General features: G+C 39.4%; 1 protein-coding gene across 1 annotated transcript; it reads left to right on the top strand.

Moving 5' to 3' along the window:
- Window positions 1–1704: 1704 nt before the first annotated feature.
- LOC124594811 (B-cell receptor-associated protein 31) lies at window positions 1705–3618 on the top strand. The gene has a single exon (XM_047133252.1). The coding sequence runs from the start codon at window positions 1850–1852 to the stop codon at window positions 2537–2539; it is 690 nt and encodes a 229-aa protein (XP_046989208.1). The 5' UTR covers window positions 1705–1849; the 3' UTR covers window positions 2540–3618.
- Window positions 3619–26132: the final 22514 nt, after the last annotated feature.

A 26132-nucleotide genomic window follows, 5' to 3' on the forward strand; every position in this document is an offset into this window, starting at 1 on the left:
TAAGTACAGTTTTTAAGAAAAGAATTTTTAGCTGCAAATTACCATTTTAAAAACATAATTACTGAAAGTATATTTGAAAACAGTTACCTGTACGAATAAAAAATTACATTGCATCTGCTTGAAATATCTTATTTATGTTATTTTATTGAAATCTTACTGTGCTCTCTCTCAAAACAACAAATTTTCGCTTACCATTATTTACAGCAAGGTCTTCCTACTAAATATCATGATTGTCCAAAATATGTGGAGTTAAGCCTCCGTATAACAACAGAGACAAGTAAATACCATCAAACTTATATACGAGGAAACCAGTCATCAGTAACATTACTAGATGCTATACAAGCCACATATATTTTGTTTTCAAGTGACAAATATTGCGATCAATAGCAAACCAAGCATAATTTTTAAAAGCTGAGTTAGTGAAATTTGTATGGACATAATAAATGATTCCTAGCCAATTCCATCTCATTTAACTTCGAAAAGACACACTGTATGCAACCTGGAACTTTATGAAAGGTTTAGCATATGCCAACAATATTGATACCAGGTCAACAGATGTGGTTAACAGTGTTAAATTCTTTGGATTATAGCTCTATAATAAATCCAAGTACGAGAAACAAACCACAGAAGTGATGAAGCATCTGGACAAATCTTTATTTACAGTGCAGATGTGATCAGACACTGGCAAAATAAAAATAAAATCACTTGAATATGTTGCCTATTTTCTTTTTATTTACAGTGCGGATGTAATCAGACACTGGCAAAATAAAAATAAAATCAATTGAATATGTTGCCTATTTTCTTTTCAGAATGTAAGAAGAGACCAAAAGAGTGTAATTCGAATTCCTTGTGGTGTGAATTCATGAGCATTCTGCAGAGACCTGCTCATTAAATGGAGGATACTAACTGTTGCTACTCGATGTATTTATTCCTTAATGGACTTTGTCATATAAAGATTTAAAGTTTCTTTTTTGTCAGGAGTATCCAATTTTAATAACTTATCAACACCCATAAAAAGTTATGCTATTTATAAAATTCTATTCAATAAAAGCTTAAATGATTTATTGGTGGACAACTCTATCTATAGCAATGAAGAATTTCTTAGTAGAACGGATTGATATCGTTATACCGGTACATTATTAGTTTCAAATGACACTTTTTTTCAAATATGTACCAGTATTACGTATTCTTGATTCATAACTTGTTCTACATGCTTAAATCGATGGAACAAAATGTGCAGTTAATCTAATCAGTATTTACACCTGTGTATTTTATGTGTCTGTAACACAGGCTGCCGATCTCTAACATTGCTATTAACTGGCTATCCAGTTTTTCTTACGCTTCTTCAGCCTCTTTACGAACTGTTCGAAACAAATATTTTCATTGGAACAAGATGCAAAAATTTTGAGTCTACTTACTATATGTGACGCGCAAGAATACAAATTCAGTAAACTTCAGTTACCTACATCGTTAATAATAATAATTATGATTAATAATAACAATTTGAAGTCTTCCATATTGAGTTTGAAATGGGAGTAACGTTCTTAACGCTCACAGACATCAGTCCCATCCTATATGAATCGAGGTGACGTCTGTCTTAGCCAAACCGACGGTACATGACGTAGAAGTTTCAAATTGAAGTCGGACACCTGGCGGGAATGTGTGACACTTGGTCATGTGAACACATCTCTGTCCACACTGACGTGGTGGTTAAATATCTCTGACTGATACTATATTTGTGCTGACTCGGAAAGTTAAGTCTTAGTCACTTTGTGCGCCGCGGCTGTTGGTGAATTGAGTTGAACTTGTTAAGCTACCGTGTTACCCGTGTATTGATTCAAAGTTCAGTATGAGTCTCCAGTGGACAATAATTGCTGCTTTTCTGTATGCAGAAATTGCTGTTGTTCTTCTGTTGGTGTTGCCTGTTGCTTCACCGCAAAGATGGCAAAAAATTTTCAAATCAAGATTCTTAAAAAGCCTCACAAGCCAGGCACAAATCTATTTCGTTGTGTTGCTGGCAGTGCTGGTTCTCTTCTTTCTCGACGCCATACGTGAAATGAAAAAGTATTCCAGTCCAGATGAATCTGCGCACCAGCATCTTGATGCAGAAATGCAGGTGAATATGCGCCTTTTCAGAGCTCAGAGGAATTTTTACATATCAGGATTTGCTCTGTTCTTGTCACTGGTAATTCGGCGACTTGTGTGCTTAATGTCAATGCAAGCAACGTTGTTGGCACAAAGTGAAGCTGCTATGCAACAAGCGAGATCAGCAACTACTACAGCTCAGAGTCTCATGGCACAGAATCAGACAAGCGCGGCACAGAACGACACGAACGAAGCCCATGACAAGGAGGTGACAGAGCTGAAAAAGAAACTTGCGAAGCTGGAGAGCGATCTAGAACGCGAGAAGAAAGATAAGGAGGCCATTAAAGCTCAAGCACAGTCTGTTAGCACAGAATATGATCGTCTAAATGAAGAATTTCGTAAGATGCAAGCCAAGGTAGACGTTGCTTCTGGTGAGCCGAAGAAAGATGCTTAACTTAACGTGTTTTTGTGTTGTGCACACACAGCATTGAATATTTGTTGTATATACTGCTATTCTTTATGTTTGAGAGAGATTTTAGTACGTTATGGCATATTTTCATCTAAAATGCAAATTTTCCTCCACTTTCATTTCGTGGTTTCAGTGTTAACCAGAAAAAAATCTTTCTATTGTGTTGTCGTTTCCTTTTCATCAAACATTGTGTAGTCATGTGCTGCCATTACTTTGCATTAAAGTACAAGGAAGGTGTACAATTTGGTTACGTGGTGAGCTCTGTGCTACATAATTTTGCTTGTAGGTCTTTCTTGTAAAAAGAATAGCAGTACAATGGAGACTGACTATATTCTCTCTCCCCCCCCCCTTTTTCCTCTTCCATCCCTCCCACTATACCTTCTGTTTTTTTGTCCATTTATTTAATTTCGTTATGTGGTAAGCACTGTAGAGCCTTTTTCAGACTCTCATTAATCTCAGATTCAAACGATTATTGAATATATAAATTGTTATTCTGTAATTAGACTGATATCTTTTAAGATAGTTGCCAGCATGGATTTCATAATTAGGTCGTTTTGATTTCATGATGCATTTAATATAACACATTTATGCATTTCATAAAGTTGATATAAAATGGCAGCTATGAAAGTATTTTGGCTTCATAAGTGAGCTGTTAGGATATTTCTAACTCCTGTGCAAGTTTAATGGCTGTGTCAATATTATTGGGTTTAAGATTTGGTACATTTAGGCGACCTGTTTGTCCTATTATGTGGAATTTCAAAAACTATAATTGTAGCTGTATCCTATTTGAGAGTACAGCATGCCAGTGATATGAAATCTATGAGACTTTCATGTAATAGAAAGTTTTCAGCTTCATGTTTTATTCATATAAAAGTTAATTTAGGTGACTGAATATTATCAGTTATTTGAATTTAAGAAAAATTCTTGGTCAGTATGCAGTTGATTCTATGAAAGTTTTTACCTGTATAATGATGTAGTTTTTCTTCTTTTAAAAATATAAGCAATCTGCACTGTTACATAAAGTGGTTTGGTTACATCCACTAACTAATGATAATTTCTTTGTACTGAAATATTATTTGAAGTAAAAACTCTCAATTTCATAAAAATTCTTTCATTTTGCCTGTTTCCCAGTTATTTCTCCTCATAATACGTGTGTGTGTGTGTGTGTGTGTGTGTGTGTGTTACCACAACCTTTACTTCAAACTCGCATTTTAGCTTTGCCAAGTCTCGACCATATAAACTGGTCTGTAACTGTAGCAAAGATTTTAAGGGGGAGTTTAACTGTCATACTCTAGCCAAAGAAAACATATTCCATAATAGGTTCTCTTTAAGATGTGAAGTTGTCCTAATGTGCAGTAACATTGTCATCATATCACGTGAGGCAGCTGCAGCTGAATTCTTTTGTGGGCAAGTCCAAGTAAAAAGTGCAGGCAAATTTAGTTTGAGATAAATGTCAACAGGTGCATTTGTAAGGGGAAATGCTAGAGTGGTGATCCCACATTGTTTGCTGCCCTATCTAATGTTGTAATTAAGATGCAGTTCCCCACCCCCCTTCTGCTCAGTCAGACCTAAAGCTGTGTTTTTCTAAAAGGTGTAATCTGGGTGCTTTGTTTAAGGAGTCAGTAAAATTTGGTATACCTTGTAACTTGTTTTGTGGAATTGTAAGTTGGAAAGTTAACATGTTTGTTGTGCCCAGGTGTGGCTACAACAGTTGATTTCCCTGTGGGAAAAATCAAATTAGTTTATATTAGATCTGCTGGAAGGGGATGGAAAAAAAATTGAGATACACACTAAGAGAATCAAAAGCAGTATTGTCCTGAAATTACTGTTCATTTCATACTGGAATATTTGATTTGTGAAAAACATTGTTATGAATGCTGATGTTAACATTTAAGACTGCTGAAAGTGTAATCTGAGTTCAGTAAAGTGAGAGAGACATTATGGTCCACCTACTATCAATTTGCCTGACTACTTCTCTCTCATACATTTTATTTTGTCATAATTCTTCCATTCTAGTCTGTTCTTTGAGCCACTTACTGAAGAGCTATCAGTTTTTAGTAGTTTTTGCATTAGAAGCCCATTTCGTACTGTCAATAGGCAAACAGTACATCATTTTTCTCAGCAAAATAAAGATGGTTCAGATATGCTCACTCAACACAGAATTATTTAATTTTTACAGTTTCAGGATCTGGAAACCTATTTTGGGGCTGTTTTGCCCGATCCTTTTTCAACTCTGAATTTCCCACTGCCTGGAAGCTGTAGCTTTAATATATGTTGATTGAGGCAATATTTTGTCTCCCAAGGGCTGTCGGTGTAGATTTTGTTGACACAGTCAAAAGTTATCTCAAAATTTTTGACACTCACATTACTTGTGGGTCTATTCCATAATTTTGTTCACTGCGTGCAAATGGTCCATTTCTAAAGGCAGTTGGTTCCTTTGCCTGACTGAGATTTCAGATTTTTTTACCATCTTGATGGCTTCTTTCTTTTGAAATAGAATAATTATGGCTTTGTTACAGCTATGGTGAATTGTCTTCGTATGCAAACATTTTATAAACAATTTTGCATGCTTCTGTTTTGTAACTTTAATCTTTGCCAGTGAAACATCATCTCCTGGCACATCCTCTTTCTTTGTACCTTGAATGATTTTATTAACATCTGGAATCATTCTTTTTTTTTTTTCAATTAATTATCTATGTTTTCAATACATATCAAGCCGTAAAAAAGTTTTTAATAACTGCAACTGGATAGGCTTCCACAGCCAATGTGAGCTTTAATCTGTCTTAATATTTGGTGGCATCATTTCATTAGAAATAAAACTATATAACCAATGTTTTGAACATCTTTGCATCAGTCATCTTCAGGGTGACTTAATTCTTTGATGAGTATTGCTACAAAGATTGTGAAAACATGGCTTTTGTTGCTGTTTTTATGTTACAAAATTACAGTACCTTAGATTGTATTCAAATTTAAAGAAATCTTGCGTGCTTGTTCAGTTTTCTCCCTGTTAGTCACTGTGCCATCTGTAATCTTATCTATCCAACATGTTTCTGTTTTGTCTTATTCATAATTCTACTGTTTTTAGTTTATATTTGTATAGCATCTGTTCATATCCTCACGAAGATATTTACTGGCACTTTGTTTATTAATTTAGCCTAATCTGTCATGTCCATAGTGGTGCTTGTCTGAAACTCTCATCCTCTTCAATTCTGCCTTCTTCCATTTGAGATTTTATTTTACTTTTGCCATAGGCTACTTGCATAATTTTTTGTTGTCTGTGTAAGTTCTTGTATTAAAAAAGAACTTCTCCTTTGGCCTCACGAAATTCAAGGACTTAAAATTCCTGTTTGTTGCATGGCAAATATTGTTCACTGCTTGACAAGTAGCAGTGTATTGTAAACAAGGATACGTTGTTACAGATATAGGCAAATATTTTCTTTGAAAAATACCAGTGTAATAAAGTACATGTCAAGCTAACAATAGAAAATAAATATCAGCTAATTAATTTAACTGTGGAAGCAGCAGCTTTTTTCAAAGTACTTGTTTTCCTTCTAATTCACTTAGCTGCTATTAGCAACTGTAAGCATAAATAGCACTACACTGTACAATGATATTTTAAATTGGTTTACGGATGATGTTTCTATGATTTGCTTGTGTTTTGTCGAGCTATAGCTTAATTTATTCCATGTAATTTAAGGTTCTCCTTGATGACATCAACAGAATATGGGGAAAACTTGCTTCACAAGACGCTAGTTGATAAGTACTCTTCTTATGTCGCAATTACGAAATGTCCAGAGTGGCAAGAGGCTGTGGCATCTTGTCTTGATAATACAAGGAAGGATATGCTGCTTTGTCCGAGCCTGGCAATTCAACTTAGATGGATGCAAGGGATCTGTATAAGTGAGAGCCTCTTTAGGGTAGAGGTTAGTGTCACTGATTGCTCGTGTGAACATCCAAGGTTCAGTCCCCGGTGATCCTGTTTGATTTTCCTGCTGTGGTATCACATGACAAGCTGCTCTTGACAATAAGTAGTAAAATTGAAATTGAGCAAGTTTTGTGAAGCAGCATCAAACTGAAAGGTCTGCAGCAGACTGGGAGTCCCAACATTTACTTTAATGATAGCAATACTTTTAGTTCATTTTAGTGGCTACAAAGTGTAAACTATGTGCCTTTGATTACCTATTCCCAAAGACAAAACTGCACTACTGTAGTGAAGTCAAATGTGTTCTACTTATTACAGAAAAAGATTAAAGTAATAATGGAGGCATATTCATTAAGAAATGTAAGTGTAAACTAGATACTTTTCACCCTACCTCCATTACTGCCCATCTAAGTAAATATAATCATAAATACAAGTTGTGGAATAAAGATAATATAATTTGAAGGAAGAGCATACACAACTTTGATGGAAATCAAGACATTCTCTTTGTGTTTGAAAATCGTGTCAGGTTGGACTTGTTTTAGGTCTCTCTAGCCTTTCTAAATAAGCAGTTTGGTTCCCTCCAACTTAAAAAACATCGGTATATGGCAGAATGTACGTAAGTTGTTTATTAACAACAGGTATATGATAAATTGCTACACTCGTCAGAATGCAGTGAACAGTGACCATGTGTGTGTGAAATCCACATGAGTCAATTTATGTGTGTATTTCCACATCTGAAGAAAGCCTCAGTCTGATAGTTTAGTCTACCTTTAAATGTGCCACTCAATGCATGCAGCACTGTATGTGGTGAGTAGCAGTCTATTTTATAACACATTGTTGTTGTTCCATCCCAGATATTCCACTGTTAAAGTTGTTTGCCAATTGGAAATAAATGTTTTCAAATGCAGGAAAGAGAAATTGCTATAATAATATAGTCTTTCTCCAGAACATAGTAATATACCAAGAAACATATGTTACAAACAGGGATTTCAGTACAAAATCATTTTCTGAGTGGCTCTACATGGACGGAACACTCAGTATGGCCAAGTTTGAAGGATAGTTGTTGAGAAACCTTAGGACACTCCCAGCATTAATTCTTTAAATATTACATTAGGATGGTGTCTGCTAAGCTCCGTAGTGTCAGAACAGGAAAATGTACTGGATAAAAAATGTAAAACAATGAAACCAGATTTCCTGGAATAATAATAACAATTATTGTATTAGGAGACGAGGTACTGGCAGAAGTAAAGCTGTGAGTACCGGGCGTGAGTCGTGCTTCGGTAGCTCATTTGGTAGAGCACTTGCCCGCGAAAGGCAAAGGTCCCGAGTTCGAGTCTCGGTCGGGCACACAGTTTTAATCTGCCAGGAAGTTTCAATTATTGTTTCATTTTGTGCACTGGATGTTCTAAAGGATAAGTTATCTGCCAACTGTGAGCAGTAAGGAGGGGAGGGCATGGATTTGAAAGAAAACACTTATAAAGTGTGGACAGTATAACATGGCAGTGAGCATAAACAAACGAGAACTTAGACCACCCGAGAGGAGAGAAGTGGAGCAGCAGAACAAGCCTCACTTCCCTTTTACAGGGCTGGTGCGGCTTACATCCATGCTATATATGTGCCTGCGAAAAAGAACTAACATAATGGGCTTAGGGATCACCGATCTCTTTTGGCGTTGTGAGGGTCATACCCAAATCTCATCATGGACCAGTATTATTTTCTCATTTTAAAATAAGAAAATAAAATGATGAGCAAAGCATTTGGTAATGGTTACAGCACAATTCTTCGCTGAGGTTGGCAATGTAGTTCAGGCCCAACCTCTACCTGTCTTTTATGCAACTGTAGTTCACTACACCCTCTCACCTAAAACTGTCATTTTAAAGTGTCTACATAACACCTGTGTTGGCACTAGCAAGATTTTTTAATAGGTTTTATTGACAATGAGCCTTAAATAGAACTACTTTTTTGCCAGTTCATTAGTTTCTTCTACTTCAATATGGACCCATTTCCTTTCAGTTATGACAGAGTTAGGGCACCAGTTTGTTGTGCTGAGCTTCAGAGAGATGCTGTGATCATATTATGCTCACATTATTAAACAAAAGAAAATGTGGGATGCACTAACAACAGTATTATGAAAAGGATAGACTGGTTTTCCCCATATAAAGGAGATGTTGAGTCGCCATTTCCTGCTCCCACTCCAGCGTTACTCCATCTTCTGTTCCCTCCGATACATCCATTAGTCTCTTTCCCCTTTGTTTCTCTCCTTTTCTGCCCCTCCTCCCCTCCAAACCTCCCGACTGGACCTAGCAGCCCTACCCTGTATGCTTCCACAGCAGCACTACACTCTCTCTCACTCCTACCCTGCTATCCCTCCCCCTACCCTCCTTACCACCATAGATCGCTTCTCCCATCAGGCATAGTTGCTGTGCACAGTCCAGCCTCAACAGCCAGAGACAGTGGTCGCATGCGCGCATGGAGGGTGGGGAGGGTGACGAACATGTCTAAATTACAACTGTTTTTGCCAGTCAGGTAGCAACTTTAATATTAATCATCCAGATCCTTAAGCCTCAGTTGGTATTAACTGTCATGGACAAAAAATTTTTGTAGTTACAGTGACACTATCCATGGTTTTTTATGCAAGGAAAACTACAGCAAATTATGGGAGAGTGTCACAATGCACACAGAGATATTTGTGTATTTGAGGTAAATGAAAAATAAAACAATAAATTAACTTGTTCAGTCCTTTTCAAAGAAAGTATAAATCCAATAGCATAGATGAACAAAAATATTCTGGGGTTACTGCATGTTAGGTAGTCCCAGAATGAATAAATACAATAGGAAAGGGGAGCTGTGTAACACAATACTGGTCCTCTCCCGAAGGAAGTATGGTTAGTCTGTGCCACACACAATGTATGGTGGCTTGCAAAGTATGGACATAAATGTCAACCCCCAGGAAGCTCTTTGTCCAAAACATAACCAACCCAGCTTCAGTGGAAGATATGTATTAATATTGACCAGTACACCCTCCCACCCCGATTCTTTAAAAGATCAAACTCCATTGTACAAAACAACTGCAAACTTCTGATTACTTTAAAATGATATAATGTGTGATGTATTTCACATTAAGCATGTAAAACTTTTATGGGTGAAGACACAAAACACTAGTTTGATATATATCTCAATGTTTATGACTATACTAATACAATGTTGCAGGTATTTCAGGTACACTCAGCAGTATATGTGGGTACTGTCTGCAAAAATCTGTTGCAAATAGGGTTACTGGAAAAGAAGAAAAAAGTACACGATAAATTTTTTCCTTTCAATGTTTTGTTGGGGGGTGTCAGTGAGAAAAAGTTTTGCAAAGGTTTGAAAATATGCATAAAGTTTACTCAAAGTCACAAAGTACTCGAATAGTCAAACACTAGATGAATATAATCTCAGTAATTTGTGCACTGTGAATTATGCTGCCTCAAGACATATGCACAGTGTCTAACTTTAATACCTGAATGACTATGTTAAATGCTGAACATAAGGTTATACCTGATAATCAGCAGATTATGACCGAATTTTAAATTTGGTCAGTGGTTGTTCGAAATATTGAAAACCAAGTTTTAGTTGGCCCTGGAAGCCATGCAACTGGGACTGCGCACCATGCAAACCGTTCAGTAATATAGACATGAAGGCACCCATTAACCACCTTAACATGCCTCCGTGGGGCAGTACATAGTCCTATAGTATTCAGTTGCAGGTTCCTATACCAGTTGTAACTAGTGGTTACCAGTTTGTGTTGTTAACTACAACCAGTTACTGTGTGGACAATCTTAGCACTTTGTGCAATGCTGTTGCATTTTCAAATTCAGACAGTGTTACTTTTGTGTATGGTGATCTGGTAAGTACTTGTATCAACAATTCTTCCTGCCACAAATTAATAATGTACATAATTATGTACACATAGTGACATTCTTTTTGGAGTGTTGACTCACTACCCCTCTGTATCACAACTGCTGCTAGGGTATAGTGAGCCTATAAACATTACCCTTCTGCTGTGGGAATACAGATGAGTTTTAATCACAGAAGCCTGAATATAATCATCAGATATGCACAATATGAGGTTGGTGTAAAATTTTGTGTGGGTACTTTCTTTTCTGGGGAAGAAACCATTCCAAAGTGAAACATTACTCTTTTTAGCATTCCGTTGCAGTCTACTTTATCGTAAGTTTTTCACCACAATAATTTCCCTTATTTCTTTTCACCTTGTCCAGTCATTTCATATTTCCATTAAATGCAAAAACAGAGCGCGTTGTTATACAGAAATTAAGTCACTATATCTTCCTTGACAGAATCTTGTTGTTTACTATCGTTATACAATATTTTAACTGTGTAGAATCTTATCCTGAGATGAGGTAAGATAAGGGTAACAATTAATAATGACCTGATGCTGGTTAGGACACTTCATGTACCATACAGCATGAATACGAAAATATGTCACACTGCTTGCAAGCTGAGTCCATCTTACAAAGATATGCTTGGCGAGGACCCAATTGGTCAGAGAGGTGCCCCACTTGTGATGTCCCCACAGAGGACAGCCTCCCCCACAGATGATGGAGCACTTGTGAGCAGATCTCTCCCATGTTGTGGTAGATTGTAGTCCCGGTTGTGAGATGAGAGCGGCCATAATGGGAATGACTGTAGATGTCCATTGTCGAGTTGGGGCTGGTGTAATCTAAACCTTCAGTGAGGCAGACACGTCAGGGTCCATCAGAGTAGAGGCGATATTGCACGGTGCTGTAGGTGTGATGTGATGACAGCCAGGTCTCTGTCATTAGGTAGGTTGTAACTGCATGAGAACTGGCAGGTAATGAAACCATTCTCAGTTAGTCATTCGGCCTGCCACTCCAAGCCCAACAGGATGTTGTGAACTAGTTTCATATGTAGATCATCAGGCAGAAAGTGTTGGGTATCAAGGTAAACTTAAAGACACTGGATGCAGATGGGTTGGCATCTGTGGTGTACAGCTATACAGCCATGAGCAAGACTGCATCTGAGTCTGTGATGGTTTCCAATGGCAGTTTTCTGGGGCGGACTTAGTTCAGATGTTTGTGACATTGCAAACCATGCAGGAGCAGTACTTCAACCATCACCCATCTTAACAGCTGTGTCACTACCACTAGAGTCTAATGGCAGCCTTGTTGGGAGAATGTCAGGACCCACATGTCATGGATGGAAAAGCGATGCAGACGACGTCGTGATGGTGGCTCGACTGCAGTGAGTGGAGGCTGCAGCCATCCATGGAGTCGTTCAGCTGGACTAGTCCCCTTCTGTAGTGTTGATTGGTAGGAGGCCAAAAAGGTGGAGACTGCATTGTCCAGACAGTGGTGATGGTGAAGCTTCAATGGCTGCTCTTTAAATGTTCAAATGAACCTCTCCACCAAATCACAGGATGCCAGGTGGAAAGGCACTGTGCAGACAAGACAAGTTTCATTGGATGCGCTGAAAGATATGAACTTGGCAGCCATATACTGAGGCCCATTGTCTGTGAGTCTTGTTTCTTGGCAGAGCTCGCGAAGATGCGACTCAAAGGCTTGAATCACATGCTGAAAGGACATAGAAGACATCTGGAAGATGTGATGGGAAACTAGATCTGGTGTCGAGCACAATGAACCATGAATGTCCAAGAAAAGGGCCTGTGAAATTCAAATGGATTCATGACCATCGTGTCAATGTCTCCGGCCATGGAAAATAGCGACTAGGTGGGGCTGCTTGTTTGCTTTGGCAAGATGTGTGGGTGGCCACCAAGGCAGCAATATCATTGTCTATCCCTATCCAATATACATGTTGCTGCACCAGGTGTTTTATCAGTACATTGCACTAATGACCTTGAAGAAGCAGGTATATAATCCAGTATTGAAGAGAGGATGGAATGAGCACTTGAGTCTGGTCGCTTTCGCCCTCAAGCAACAAGACACCAGTGAGGGCAAAGAATTCATGCTGGTGATGCAAATAACGTTGAAAGTCTGGGTTGACTATATGCTGGCCGTCCAACGTCTATCCCTGCTGGAGCAGAAGGAGAAGTTTGCAAAGAACAGGGTCTTCCGCAGAATGTTGAACCATGAGCTTAACATTGATAGGGAGCAAGGTGAGAGCTGTTTTGTCTTCGGTATGTAAGCAGACACAGACTTCTGGATCAGGATTAAAGGAGGAGTCCTGACCCACTGGCAACTGCAAAAGTAGGTCAGCAATGGCATGATGAGTCCTAGAATGGTGTTGAATTTCATAGGAATAACAGGTGAGAAATAGAGCCCATCATTGAAGGCGGTGAGCTGATTTTATGGGGATACTGGCAATGGCACGAAATAGTGGCAGCAATGGTTAGTGGTCAGTCAGTATGGTAAAATGACAACCATAGACAAACTCATGGAATTTTTTTGAAGCAAAGACAACGGTCAGGGCTTCCTTTCCAATTTGTCCATAGCTGCATTTGGCACAATATCAATGTCTTTGAGACAAAAGCGACTGGTCATTCCTTTCCATCAACTATATGCGAGAGGATGGCTCCTACACTGTAACTGGATGTGTCCGCCACGATTACCACAGGAAGTGATGGATCATAAGCCATCACCCAGGAAAGCGCAACTAATGTCCCAATTCCATTCCATGTTCTTGCATAAGAGATGGTGCAGTGGAACAGCAATAGTTGCAGCATGGGGAATGAACTTACAATAGTAATTCAGGTGGCCCAATACAGACTGAAGTTGCTTGACATTTGTCGGTGGCAGTAAATCCTGCAAGGCCTAGACATGTTGCAACATCAGCCAGATTCCTGAGGCGTTAACAATGTGTCCCAGATATTCCACTTGAGGAACGAAAAACTGGCATTTCTCCAAGTTACAAGGATATGCAGCATGGGGGACGGATAAAAAGAGTGTCTAGGTTATCAGCCATGTCTTGTGCGGGTTGTCCCACAATGATGATGTCATCTAGGTAGTTGGCTGTGCCTGGCACTTACTGCATAAGGAGCTCCAAATATCACTGGGGCGCCCGCAATCCGAAAGGGAAGGCAGTTGAAGTGGAAAAGGCTGAAAGTATGTTCATCACCAAAAAATTGCACAATGCCTGATCCAGTGGAAACTGCACCTATTCTTCCTCGAGTTCAATTTTTATGAAGCTCTTGCCCCCGGTCAACTGAGTAAGAATCCAATCCATGTTTGGGATATGGTAAGCATCCACAATAGATGTGCATTAATCATGTTCTTAAAATCGCCACATATGTAGAGGAGCCATCTGGTTTGTCAACCTGCACAAAGGGTGCTGCCCACTCACTACTGGAAACAGCCATAGAGATGCTGGTGTCCTGCAAACATTGCAGCTCCACCCACAACTTACCCCTTGGGGTGAATGGGACATGCCAAACCTTGAAAAAGTGGAGTGTAGCTATTGGGAGGAGGATGATATGTGCTTCAAATCCCACGAATCCCGTAGTAGAAGGCTCAAATACTGAATGATACTTCTCATGAAGGGCTGTCAATGCCTGGCCGGATGCTACTGGTTGAATCATGCACTTCTAGTCCCAAAGCTGTGAAGAGGTCGAGTCCTAATATGTCTGTCACTCCTGGGGTATCAATGAGAAGGACGCACCCTTTACAGGTCATTGTCCCATGTTGGAAGAGGTTCGTTAACTGTCCTATGACCACCATTATGTCACTACTGTAACTGCGGAGGTGCTGGGAGAACAGTTGCAGTGGAGGAGAGCCTAACCGCTGGTAGGTGCTCCACATGATGATTAAGGTGGTAGAACTGGTGTCTACCTGGAATCGACAAGGAGATCATTAACAAACACCGGGAGGGGCATTTGTTAATACTGGATACGAAGAGTGGCATGGACGTGAAGCACCTGTGGGTGTGCCAAGTCCGATTCCTCTGTCAGGAAAGTATCCACTTGAGCCAAATCCACATGCATCTTGGTGTAGGCCTAGTAGACCTCTGCTTTGTGACCCTTCTTGCCGCAGGAGGGACATAAGGTAAAGCGAAACTGGCATTGGTGCAAGGATGCATGATGAAATTGTTAACACAAGAGGGCAACTGTTGGGGGCGATGGACAGGCAATGCTTGTTTACCAATATGCAGAGAGTCCAAGGGAGCAGGGGCTGCTGGGGTAGTGGGCAGTGAATAGGGCAGGCCACAAAGACAGAAGAAGGATCTTGTACGGAAGCTGATGGACTGCTCAAATGATGTGAAGATAAGTGTCCAATGTGAGGTCTTTCAGCCACCTTGTATAGCTGGGACGCAGAGGAATTTGTGCTGATGCAGTTCCGCACACTTGACACAGCGGAGGAAATAGGTCCCTGGCATGGAGTATGTCTTATGGCGCTTGTCTTGCCATCTGGCATCTTTGTTGTGATCAACACAGTCTGGGGATGCAACACCTTATATATAGTCAACCACGTAATGCTTCAGTGTTTGAGGGGTTGCTGAACCCTTTAGGCGAACAGTGGGTATGTGACAAGGTTGGTAGCAATAGAATTTAATCATCCCAGAAAACAACAGAACTCATGAAAGTCCTGCAGTGGTGGCAGATGGTGTATGAGGTTGGTTTGCTGTGGTGTAGGGTGAATACTGCCTATGTGGACAACATGTCTGAGAAAAATAACTTCAGTCTGCTGAAGTTGGTATTTGTCATCGTTGATACTACACCACTGGCAGTGAGCACATTGGGAACTTAAGATGTAATTTGTGCAGTTTCTGCAAAGGCGATAAGATGAGAATGTCATCCGGGTATGCATAGCAAAAAGGGAGTTTGAACAGAACACTGTTGATAAACTGCTGCTAGGTTTTAGCTGCATTCTTGAGGCCATGTGGTATACGCAGGTTTGTATAAACCGAAAGGTGGGATAACTGGAGGTTTGTGAATGTACTTTACACTCATTAGTATCTTCAGGTATGCTTTCTTACATTCTAAGATACTGAAAAATAGCCACCAGTACGCTTATGGGTGAAGTATTAGGGATGGGAAAAATCAATAGGTTAAAATCAAAACTGGTATTTTAGTTCTGAATGACTGATACTGTTTGATACTTGTTTTATCTCAGTTATAACAGGTTTTTTCATTGTTTTGCTAATAACAGAGTAAAAAGACAAAAAAAACAGCAAGTCAGTTTGCCATAGCAAATTTTTGGTTTTTTAATACAACTTTTTTAAAAAACCTCTAATGTTCATTCATAAAATTTTCATTGTTGGGAAACATTTAATTATTATACGAGGGATGGTCAATAAGTAAATCAGCCCCCCCCCCCTTTTTTTTCCTCTGCCAGTTTCAGTTGAGAAAATGTGGAATTTGTAGTGGAAAATCATCTAATGTTCCAGCTTCTGCCCCTACAGTTGCATAAAGTTCTGATTGGTGTGGCAGTATATGGCTTTCAAAATGGAGCCTGTAACAGAGGTACATTTCAATCAGAGAACTGTTATTGAGTTTTTTTTATGTAAAACCAGAGCATCACAGGTATTCATACATGCTTGGAAAATGTCTACTGAGATCCTGCACACAGTAAAAGCATGGCGAGTTGTTCACCGAGGTGTCTGTTATCATCACAACCAGGTCGAGCAAACCTGAATGATCTCCTGCATGCTGGCCGGCCACACGTAGTTGTGACTCCTGCAATGTTGAAACGTGTGACACACTAATTCAAGGTGATCAACATATCGCAATAAAACACCTCGTTGCTCAATTGGACATCTCTATTGGTAGTGCAGACACACTGGTCTACAGGTGGAGGTACTCGAAGGTGTGTGTCCACTTGGGTCCTCACTTCCTAAAAGAGAACCATAAAGATCAACAAAGCGCCATCTGTGCGGAGTTGTGTTACCAGTGTGACTGAAACAATTTTTTGTGAAACTCTACCACAGGCAATGAAACATGAGTTCATCACTTTGAACCAGAAACAAAACAGCAATCCATGGAGTGGCACCACATCACCTCTCCTCCGAAGAAAGGTTCAAAGCCACACCCTCAGCTGGTAAAGTCACAGCAATGGTCTTCTGGGACACTGAAGGGGCTATTCTGTTTGATGTCCTCCCTTGTGGTGCAATGATCTGCTCTGCAGAAATTGAAGAAATGACTTCAGCGTGTTCATCACCACAAAAATGCAAATGAACTTCTTCTTCTCCATTGCAATGCAAGATCTCACCCAACTCTGTACACCCAAGAGAAGCTCACAAAACTTCACTTGACTGTTTTTCCTCATTCGCCCCAGAGCCGATCTCACACCTTCCCACTTTCATCTGTTTGGCCCAATGAAGAACGCAATCTGTGAGAAGCAATACATGAGTGATGGGGAAATTATTGATGCAGCAAGACGTTGGTTCCAATGTCGACCAGTAGAGTGGTACCATGCAGGTGTACAGGTCCTCCCAGTAAGGTGGCATAAGGCTATCGTATTGAACCACGATTTTGTTGAATGATCAGGTTTTGTAGCCAAAATAGAGGGGAATAATATGGTGTAATGGAATCTTGAACCTGCTATCAGAAAAAAAAAATGTGTTGCATTACTTATTGAACACCCTTCGTAGGACTTAGGAAAAGTGAACTGCACTATTTTCACAACAAAGCCTACATTTACAAACATGGCATAATAATCCGTATGACACTGCAGAGACAATAATATACCTGTTGCATATGGTGTGGCCTATTAGACAATAAGTGTGTACGTACAGTGTGAAAGACTTGCCCGCACCTGGTCTGTAGGGTTGTTTCTCACTGTCATCCTCAGACATCAGTTGTATTGCACTATAGTACCATCCCCAGTTATGAAGTACTTTTTGAACTGCAATAGCAATGAATCACAATGCTCGCTGTCGTCCTTGGGCACCAATTGTACTGCAGCAAGGTACCATTCCTAGTTGTGAAGTAGGAGGGGCATTTGAAAAGTCCATGCAAAGTCCGATAGGTGATACCACCGGCACGCATCGAGGTCATGGTTAATTAGTAGCATCTTTGGAAAAAAAGCACACCAAGTTTCAGCCATATTGGTCTATTTATTTGTGTTTGGCATTCATGTGAATCAGGAAGTCAAGTGATTGTCAAAAAATGGACGAAGAAGAATTTCGTGTGGTGATTAAACATTACTTTATGAAAGGCAAAATGCCACAGGAGACTAAAGAGAAGTTTGATATACATTATAGTGACTCTGCACCTTCGATTAGAACCGTTTATAAGTGGTTTCAAAATTTTCGATGTGGCCATATGCGCACAAGTGATGCTGAACATTCTGGACGCCCTGGAGTGGTTACGACTCCGGAAATCATTGACAAAATCCATGATAAGGTGATAGATGACAAAAGAGTTAAGCTGCGTGAGATTGCTAATGCTGTGGGCATCTCGAATGAAAGGGTACATAATATTTTGCATAAACATTTGGACATGAGAAAGCTATCACAGCAAGGTGGGTTCCGTGATTGCTCATGCTTGACCAAAAATGGAGTCGTGTGAAGTGTTGCAAGGATGGTTTGCAGCTGTTCAGGAAGAATCCGCAGGACTTTAGGCATTGCTTCATCACTGTGGATGAAACATGGATACATTACTATACTCCTCAGATCAAACAACAATCTAAACAATGGGTTACCAAGGGAGAATCTGCACCAAAAAAGGCAAAGACCAGTCCTTCAGCTGGAAAGGTTATAGTGACTGTCTTCTGGGATTCGCAAGGGATAATCCTCATTGATTATCTGGAAAAAGGTAAAACTATTATAGGTGCATATTATTCATCGTTATTGGACCGTTTGAAAACCGAGCTGCAGGAAAAACGCCGGTGATTGGACCGCAAAAAAGTCATTTTCCATCACGACAGTGCACCAGCGCACACCTCAGCAGTTGTGGTCGCAAAATTAATGGAAATAGGATTCCAACTCGTTTCACATCCCCCCCCTCCCCCTGTTCTCCAGAGTTGGCTTCCTCGGACTACTATTTGTTCCCCAATTTGAAGAAATGGCTGGTGGGACAAAGGTTTTATTCAAACAAGGAGGTGATTGCAGCAACTAATAACTATTTTGCAGACTTGGACAGCTCCTATTATTCGGAAGGGATCAACAAATTAGAACAGCATTGGACGAGGTGTGTAAGTCTAAAAGGACACTATGTCGAAAAATAAAAAAGGTTTACCCCAAACACGTAAGTAGTTTTTATTTTTGCAAGGACTTTCCAAACACCCCTCGTATTTTATGAAGTGTGTTAGCAGTGAAGTACAATCCATTTGCTTTAAAAAATTTAAAACAGGAGGCGGCACAAAATATTTGTGACCTAATGTAATGAGAAAATAACCATATTGTTCCATGGATGAGAAGGTGAATTTAATTAAATCGATACCACCCAAAAGTGACGATGCAGGGAAGTCTTTATTTTGCAACCTTTCACTCATGCTGTCACTTCACCTGTCTCCTCCACCTTTGTAATCTTTGCTGGAGACACTGAGACCAATTTTAGCAGCAGTCTCAACCCCATATTGATCATGATCTCCTACTTCTTCATCTTCATTAGAATTTATCAATCTTTGAAGCTTACATTTATTACTGGTAGTAATAGGAATAAAAAACTGAAAATTGGTTATTTCAGAAATCAATTTTTTAAGTGACTTTAAAAGTCACGTTAAACTGGAGATGAGAGAACCAGTGTAACCGAAAACTGGATGTTTCAGCGATAACTGCCATTGTTATCTTGTATGTTCAGTATAGGACAGCTCAAGGATCGAGAAGGCATTAAGAGCCCTACACTCTCTGCACAGTCATACTGACCCATTTTCCTTGGGCACCATCCTAATGGGAGAAGCCCATTAACTATTAGGAGATCTCACGATCCCAGTACGAAAGAATTCATTGACTGCTGCTTTTGTGGTGCGAATCATGTGTGGTGGTAATCTGAATGGCCTCTGCAAACAGATGGGTCTAGGGTGCTGATAATCTTGTAGAAAGTTACAGTAGGGACACAGAAGCAGGAAATGCACTACTGACTAGGGTCACAAGTAGATGATGTGTGGACACTGACACTGCCAGGGATGACTACATTGTCGTACTGAGATCAAATGGAGATGATGTGTTGGAGTTGTCTGGAAAAGGTGTGAGTGAATGAAACATCTGAGAACCAATCAGGTAGCATTGTGTGGCACTGAGTTCCTCCAGACCTGACAGACTGCATGACATATAGTGTCATTTTCGTCACCTGTACATAATGACTCCAATATCACATAGAAATAATACAGTAGAAGTTGCTGCAGTTCGACGAGGTATGCGATGCAGTCTTGTAGGTATCGCTGTTGCTGAGTGCACTCCAACAGAGATGTGGCGTGAATCCCAATGCAGAAACTATTTTTATTTTTTTTATTTTCAACTTTTACATTATTTACATTACATAAACCAAAAAATGAACAAAGTAACCCACTTGAATACAGCACAATATGCTATCTGGAAAATTATTGCCAAGAGTCTATGAATGCTTAAAATAGTATTAAAAAAGTGATGGATGAGCATGTGAGGAATGTCACCATTACATTTTTTATACAAAAATTTTTTGACTGATCCATTGAAGCTTAAGTGCAAGAGAACAAACTACTTCTGATAATTGACTCATGTGGAGGACAAACAAAATCCATAATTATATGACGAGATTTTTCAAGATCAAGGAGGACTGCCATTGTTCGGTATTAAAGTGATCTCCCCCCAGATGCACTTCCCTTGTGGAACACTGTGATGTCTTTTTTAAATGCAAGGGAAGCTTCAAAACAGCTCTTTTCTCATTGAGACAGAAAAATATACCGTACCCCAAGAAGATTGAATCAAAATACGAGGGTTATTCCAAAAGTAAGGTCCGATTCGCCGTAACTATTGAAATTTGGCGCCAATGACAAAACACGCATGCGCGCCGACTCCCGGCAAGCCTTGCGCGTCAAACGCCGCCATTCGCTTTGTTACTGTTGCTGAGTGTAGTTCACAGTGTCACTTTACAATGTTTAAGACAATTGATCAGCCCGCCGATTGTGAAGTAAGGGCAGTGATACGGTTTTTGTCTGCAAGAAACAATTCAGCGGCGGAAATCCATCGGCAGATTACTGAAGTGTACGGTCCTAACATAATGAGCGACAGTAAAGTGCGCAAGTGGGTGCGAGCTTTTAATGAAGGACGGGATAATGTGCACGATGAACCACGGTGTGGCCGACCATCAGTGATTTCAGACGATTTGGTCAATGCGGTTGACAAAAAAATTCGTGAAAATCGCCGATTCACTATTACAGACGTAGACATGCATTTTCCGAATGTGAGTAGAACAACTTTGTACAGAATTGTGTCTGAACATTTGAAGTTTCACAAATTGTGTGCCCGTTGGGTTCCCAGGCTGCTTACTGAGCCCCAACGAATGAAAAGAATGGCTTTTGCTCTTGATTTTTTGGAGCGATATCATAAGGAAGGTGACAGTCTTTTAGACAATGTTGTCACAGGGGATGAGACATGGGTTTCTCACATCACTCCAGAGTCTAAACGTCAGTCAATGCAATGGCGTCACACGTCATCGCCAGTCAAGGTCAAGGCAAAGCAGACAATCTCAACACGTAAGGTTGTGGCGACTGTGTTCTGGGATAGACGTGGAGTATTGTTAGTCGACTTTATGGAGAGAGGAACAACGATTAATAAAGCCGCCTACTGCGCTACCCTGACTAAACTTCGACGTGCAATCCAGAATAAGCGACGTGGTCTTTTGTCGTCTGGAATCTTGTTGTTGCATGACAATGCCAGACCCCACACTGCAAATGAAACGCAAGCTCTGATCAAGAAATTTGGATGGGAACAGATGGACCATCCTCCTTACAGTCCGGACCTGGCGCCAAGTGATTTCCACCTGTTCCGTTACTTAAAGGAGTTTCTCGGCGGCAAGCGCTTCGACACAGATGATGAAGTGAAAGAAGCAGTTAAGGACTGGTTATCGTCACAGGCGGCCGATTTCTATAACATGGGCATTCAAAAGCTTGTTGAACGATGTGAAAAATGTTTAAATAAGTATGGAAGTTATGTAGAAAAATAGATAAAGATGTAAGGAATGTAAATAAAACAATTGTTTTGAAAAAACATTTTAGTTTTGATTTTTTTTTTATAACCGGACCTTACTTTTGGAATAACCCTCGTACATTTCACTGTTCATCACGAATATTTGGCGAAATAATGTGTTAAGTGTGATGTGCTGCCAAACGATGAAAACGAACCTTTTATGAACAGAAACTGAGTTTGTTTTTTATAGAAACTTTAAAACAAATATGTAACTGTAAAAAAGTGGCTTTTATAACATGTCCAAAAAATAAAGGAAATTACAGTTTTCCCCGTTTTTTTATGATGCGATCACCCCAGCATGTGTAAATAATGCATGCATGCAAAATAATAAAAGTATCTAATTTTATTTATATAGATCTCATGTACACTTTGTAATCCCTTCCTGGAAATTTATAATCCCACATTTTCCTTCGCCTCTTCTTTTCATGCTTTTTCTGGAAATACTAACAAATGCAAAATACCTGCATTGAACATTATCTCCGTTTACTTGCAGTGTAAGTAACACAAAAATTTAAAATAAAAATGTTTCCACATAGGGATATGACCCCACAGCCCTCGGATTACCATTCTGTTATCTTTCTGCTGCACTATCTTTGGTGGAAACTATGCTATCGCAAGTGCCCGATGCCTCACCCAACCAACTCCAAAACTGCTGTTTCGTCTACAACCTTGGCCACCTGCAGCTCCAACTTTTGTCACTTTCATTTATGGACAAGCCCTGCATGTACCATAAATTTGAATGAAATCGGTAATGACAAATAGGCGTGGTCCCATTGTCAGTCCACCTTACAAAGATATGCTTGGCAAGGAGGCAGGCGATATTCAAAGAATTTCCTCTCTCCTGCCATTCCCAAACTATATAATGGCATCACGAGTTACCTTACATGCACACGCAAAGTCACAAATAAAATAAATGAACAGCACAAGATGACATATTGTTTCCACAGTACTGCCAACCATTGTCTGTACCATAACAACGAATCTTGACTTTCACAACTACATTTGCGATGCTTATCTCCGCAGTTTTATTTCCTCCAATTGAATGGGCTTTTTGTAAGTCCTTACACTCTAATGCATTATGGAAGGTTGTAGAATACAAAGTTGTTCGTTTCGTTTATTACTGGAACGCTCCTTAGTAGCTCTTTTTTCCAAAGAACAGTGAACATCTGAAACTTTTTTTTACACTTCCTTCATGTAGCTGCATCTAGATTATTTTTATTTTGAGTTAATAGCCCCAATTTTCAACAAATACTGGGTTATAACCTGCCACATATTTGGATTCATTATCTTTGTTTAACCTATATCACTAAATAGCTACTCTGGTTCATGGAACCAATCCCAATTTCAGAATGCCTACCTAACAGCTTCCATGGGCAACAAAAATTTAATTATTAGTATTTCATATAATTACTGACTGAATTTAAAATTCTGTCATGATCTACTCATTAAGAAGTGTAATCTTACATTAAAAGTTTAACACAGTAAGACAAGCATTAAGATAAAACTGTATATATATCTTCAGGCAGCATAATTTACCACACATAAATTCCTGTATTACATCCACCCAGCACCAGAGAATATGAGCACTTCACAGCTTGCAAGAAACTTTACATATAATTTCAAACCTTGATGACAGTTATATGCTTAGTGTCAAATATTTTAACACATTAACTTATATGTAATCAGAAGTTTGAAGCTGTGTTATACATGAGATTTCATTTCTTTAAGCTGAGTTTGTTTTTCTGTAGAAACTTTGAAACAAACGTGCAGTTGTAAAAATGAGGCATTTATAAAAACTACAAAATACTGAGAAAATTGGTCTTGACTGACTGAGGTTAACTGAAATGACATGAACAGATCAATGAGCATAAAGCTAATAAAACTACAATGACATGAAATGATCGCACAAGAAGACCACACGGCAACCAGATTTTTATAATTTTTTATATTTATGGTACATGATGTTCTGAACTTGGATGTCAATCACCAAAAGCAATTCGATGCAACTCCCAAAAAGTCTTGAGAAAATCAACTTTGAAGCTTTCCAAGAGCATTTTAATATCCTAAAATAATTTCAGTTTTCCAACAGGCAGTATGGCGCTGCGGTAAAGAGCTTGCTTGCCACGTGAGAGTCTAGGTCCAAGTTCTAGCAAATGCAAATTTTTAAATGAAGGTGCATGTTCTACAACCATCTCTGGAAAATGCAAAAAACATAAATATGGGAAAGACTCGACAGCACTCGAGGCTGGTAACCACTGGATTGCTGGTTTGTCTCTCCTTTTGGTCATTATTGTTTTTATTCAGTTCAAACATTGTCATTGCTTGCCACGTGAGAGTCTAGGTCCAAGTTCTAGCAAATGCAAATTTTTAAATGAAGGTGCATGTTCTACAACCATCTCTGGAAAATGCAAAAAACATAAATATGGGAAAGACTCGACAGCACTCGAGGCTGGTAACCACTGGATTGCTGGTTTGTCTCTCCTTTTGGTCATTATTGTTTTTATTCAGTTCAAACATTGTCATTGATACAAAAAAATTCAAATATATGCTAATTAGCATGTGCCATTTTTATGAAAAATCCTGTCTTCTTATTTCTCATTACATATCACACAAAAATTTAGTTTTAACTGCAAATATAAATTCTTCATTACCAGTCTTTTATCAAAGTTTGCTTAAATTAAAAAATATATATAAAATAATTTTTTTCATCCTTATGTACTTTACATTTTATGGAAATGCTCGTACACTCCTTTTCAGAGGAAACTGATCAGATTTGCTAAGTCCGCAATGTAATAAATATTGGCAAGCAATGATAACTTGTGCCACAATGGGGCTAATTTCTACTTCTTGTGAGCAGTACTCAGGAATCTTACATGGAAACATCAGTGGAATGAAAGTACTGTATGAGGCACTGCTGGAGAATACCTCAAACAGCCCAGTGGTTGAGGTGACCACACACAAGAAGCAAAAAATCCAGGTTCCAGTACCAGTCTGGTGCAAATTTTCATTACTCAGCACACATTCAAGCAATACTCTGTACAGTGTACTTCAGGCTAAGATCCTCAAGAAAAGGGAATAGAAGTAAGATTATCATTTAACGTCTTATCATTATCAAGGATATTTGGGATAGAGCTAACACCCAGATTGGGCTAAACAGGAGTTGAGTTTAAGAAATCACCTCCTGCCATTTGTCTCAAGTACAAAAAATCTTAACAAGGGTTCCAGACAAAGATTTGAGTGCTGGCTCTCCAAAGAAAGAATATGGTGATGTAGGCTTCTGTTACATTCTAATTTGATGCTGCTCTCCACCCTAGTCTTTCACGTACAAGTCTCTTCATTTCTGCGTAACTTCTGCACCATACATCCAAGTGAGCCTGCCTATTCTTTCTCTCTTTCCACCGTTTTTACTCCTGACACTTCCCTCGGTAACCAGTTAACTACTTGTATTTTTTGATGCATCAATGCGTCCTACTAACTTATTGCCTTCTTTTAGTCAAGGTGTTCTGAAAAGATCTAGATTTGCGACATATATTCAGACTGCACTTTCTAATACTTACATTTATATTCTCCCTCTTTTTCATAAAAGCATTTCTTGCTACTGCTAATCTACATTATATAATTCTCAACATTTCTTGCTATTGCTAATCTATATTATATAATTCTCAAACAATGGAAAATCCAGGATGGAATGTAACAATATTATGAAAAGGAAAGTTGCTACTCACCATATAGTGGAGATGCTGAGTTGCAGAAATGCACAACAAAAAAAGACTCACAAATAAAGTTTTCGGCCATTAAGGCCTTTGTCAACAATAGATATACACACACAGTGGTTTCAATTGCCTGAGACTGCAATCATTTGTATGAGCTGTGTTTGCATGTGTGTGGGTGTGCGTCTACCTCTATTGTTGACAAAGGCCTTAATGGCCAAAAGCTTTGTTTGTGACAGTCTTTTTGTTGTGCCTATCTGCAACTCAGCATCTCCACTGTATGGTGAGCAGCAACTTTCCTCTTCATAATATTGTTATATAATTCTCTTTACTTCTGCTACAGTCAATTGATCTGCTGCCCCGGGTAGCAAGATTCTTCTACAATCTTTAGTGTCTCATCACCTAATCTCATTCTTTTAGCACCCCCAGATTTGACTACACTCAAATACCACTGTTTTACTTTTGTTAGTGGTCATCTTACACCCCTCTTTCCAAGACACTAGCTATACGTCCAATTGATTTTCAAAGTACAAGCTTTTTTATTTCTTCTACCTACCACAACGGAGGGGTATCTGTTGAGAGGCCAGACAAACGTGTGGTTCCTGAAGAGGGGCAGCAGCCTTTTCAGTAGTTGCAGGGGCAACAGTCTGGATGATTGACTGATCTGGCCTTGTAACAATAACCAAAACGGCCTTGCTGTGCTGGTACTGCGAACGGGTGAAAGCAAGAGGAAACTACAGCCGTAACTTTTCCCGAGGGCATGCAGCTTTACTGTATGGTTAAATGATGATGGCGTCCTCTTGGGTAAAATATTCCGGAGGTAAAATAGTCCCCCATTCGGATCTCCGGGCGGGGACTACTCAAGAGG

The sequence above is a fragment of the Schistocerca americana genome, chromosome 2, assembly GCF_021461395.2.
Source record: "Schistocerca americana isolate TAMUIC-IGC-003095 chromosome 2, iqSchAmer2.1, whole genome shotgun sequence".
Taxonomy (NCBI): Eukaryota; Metazoa; Arthropoda; class Insecta; order Orthoptera; family Acrididae; genus Schistocerca; species Schistocerca americana.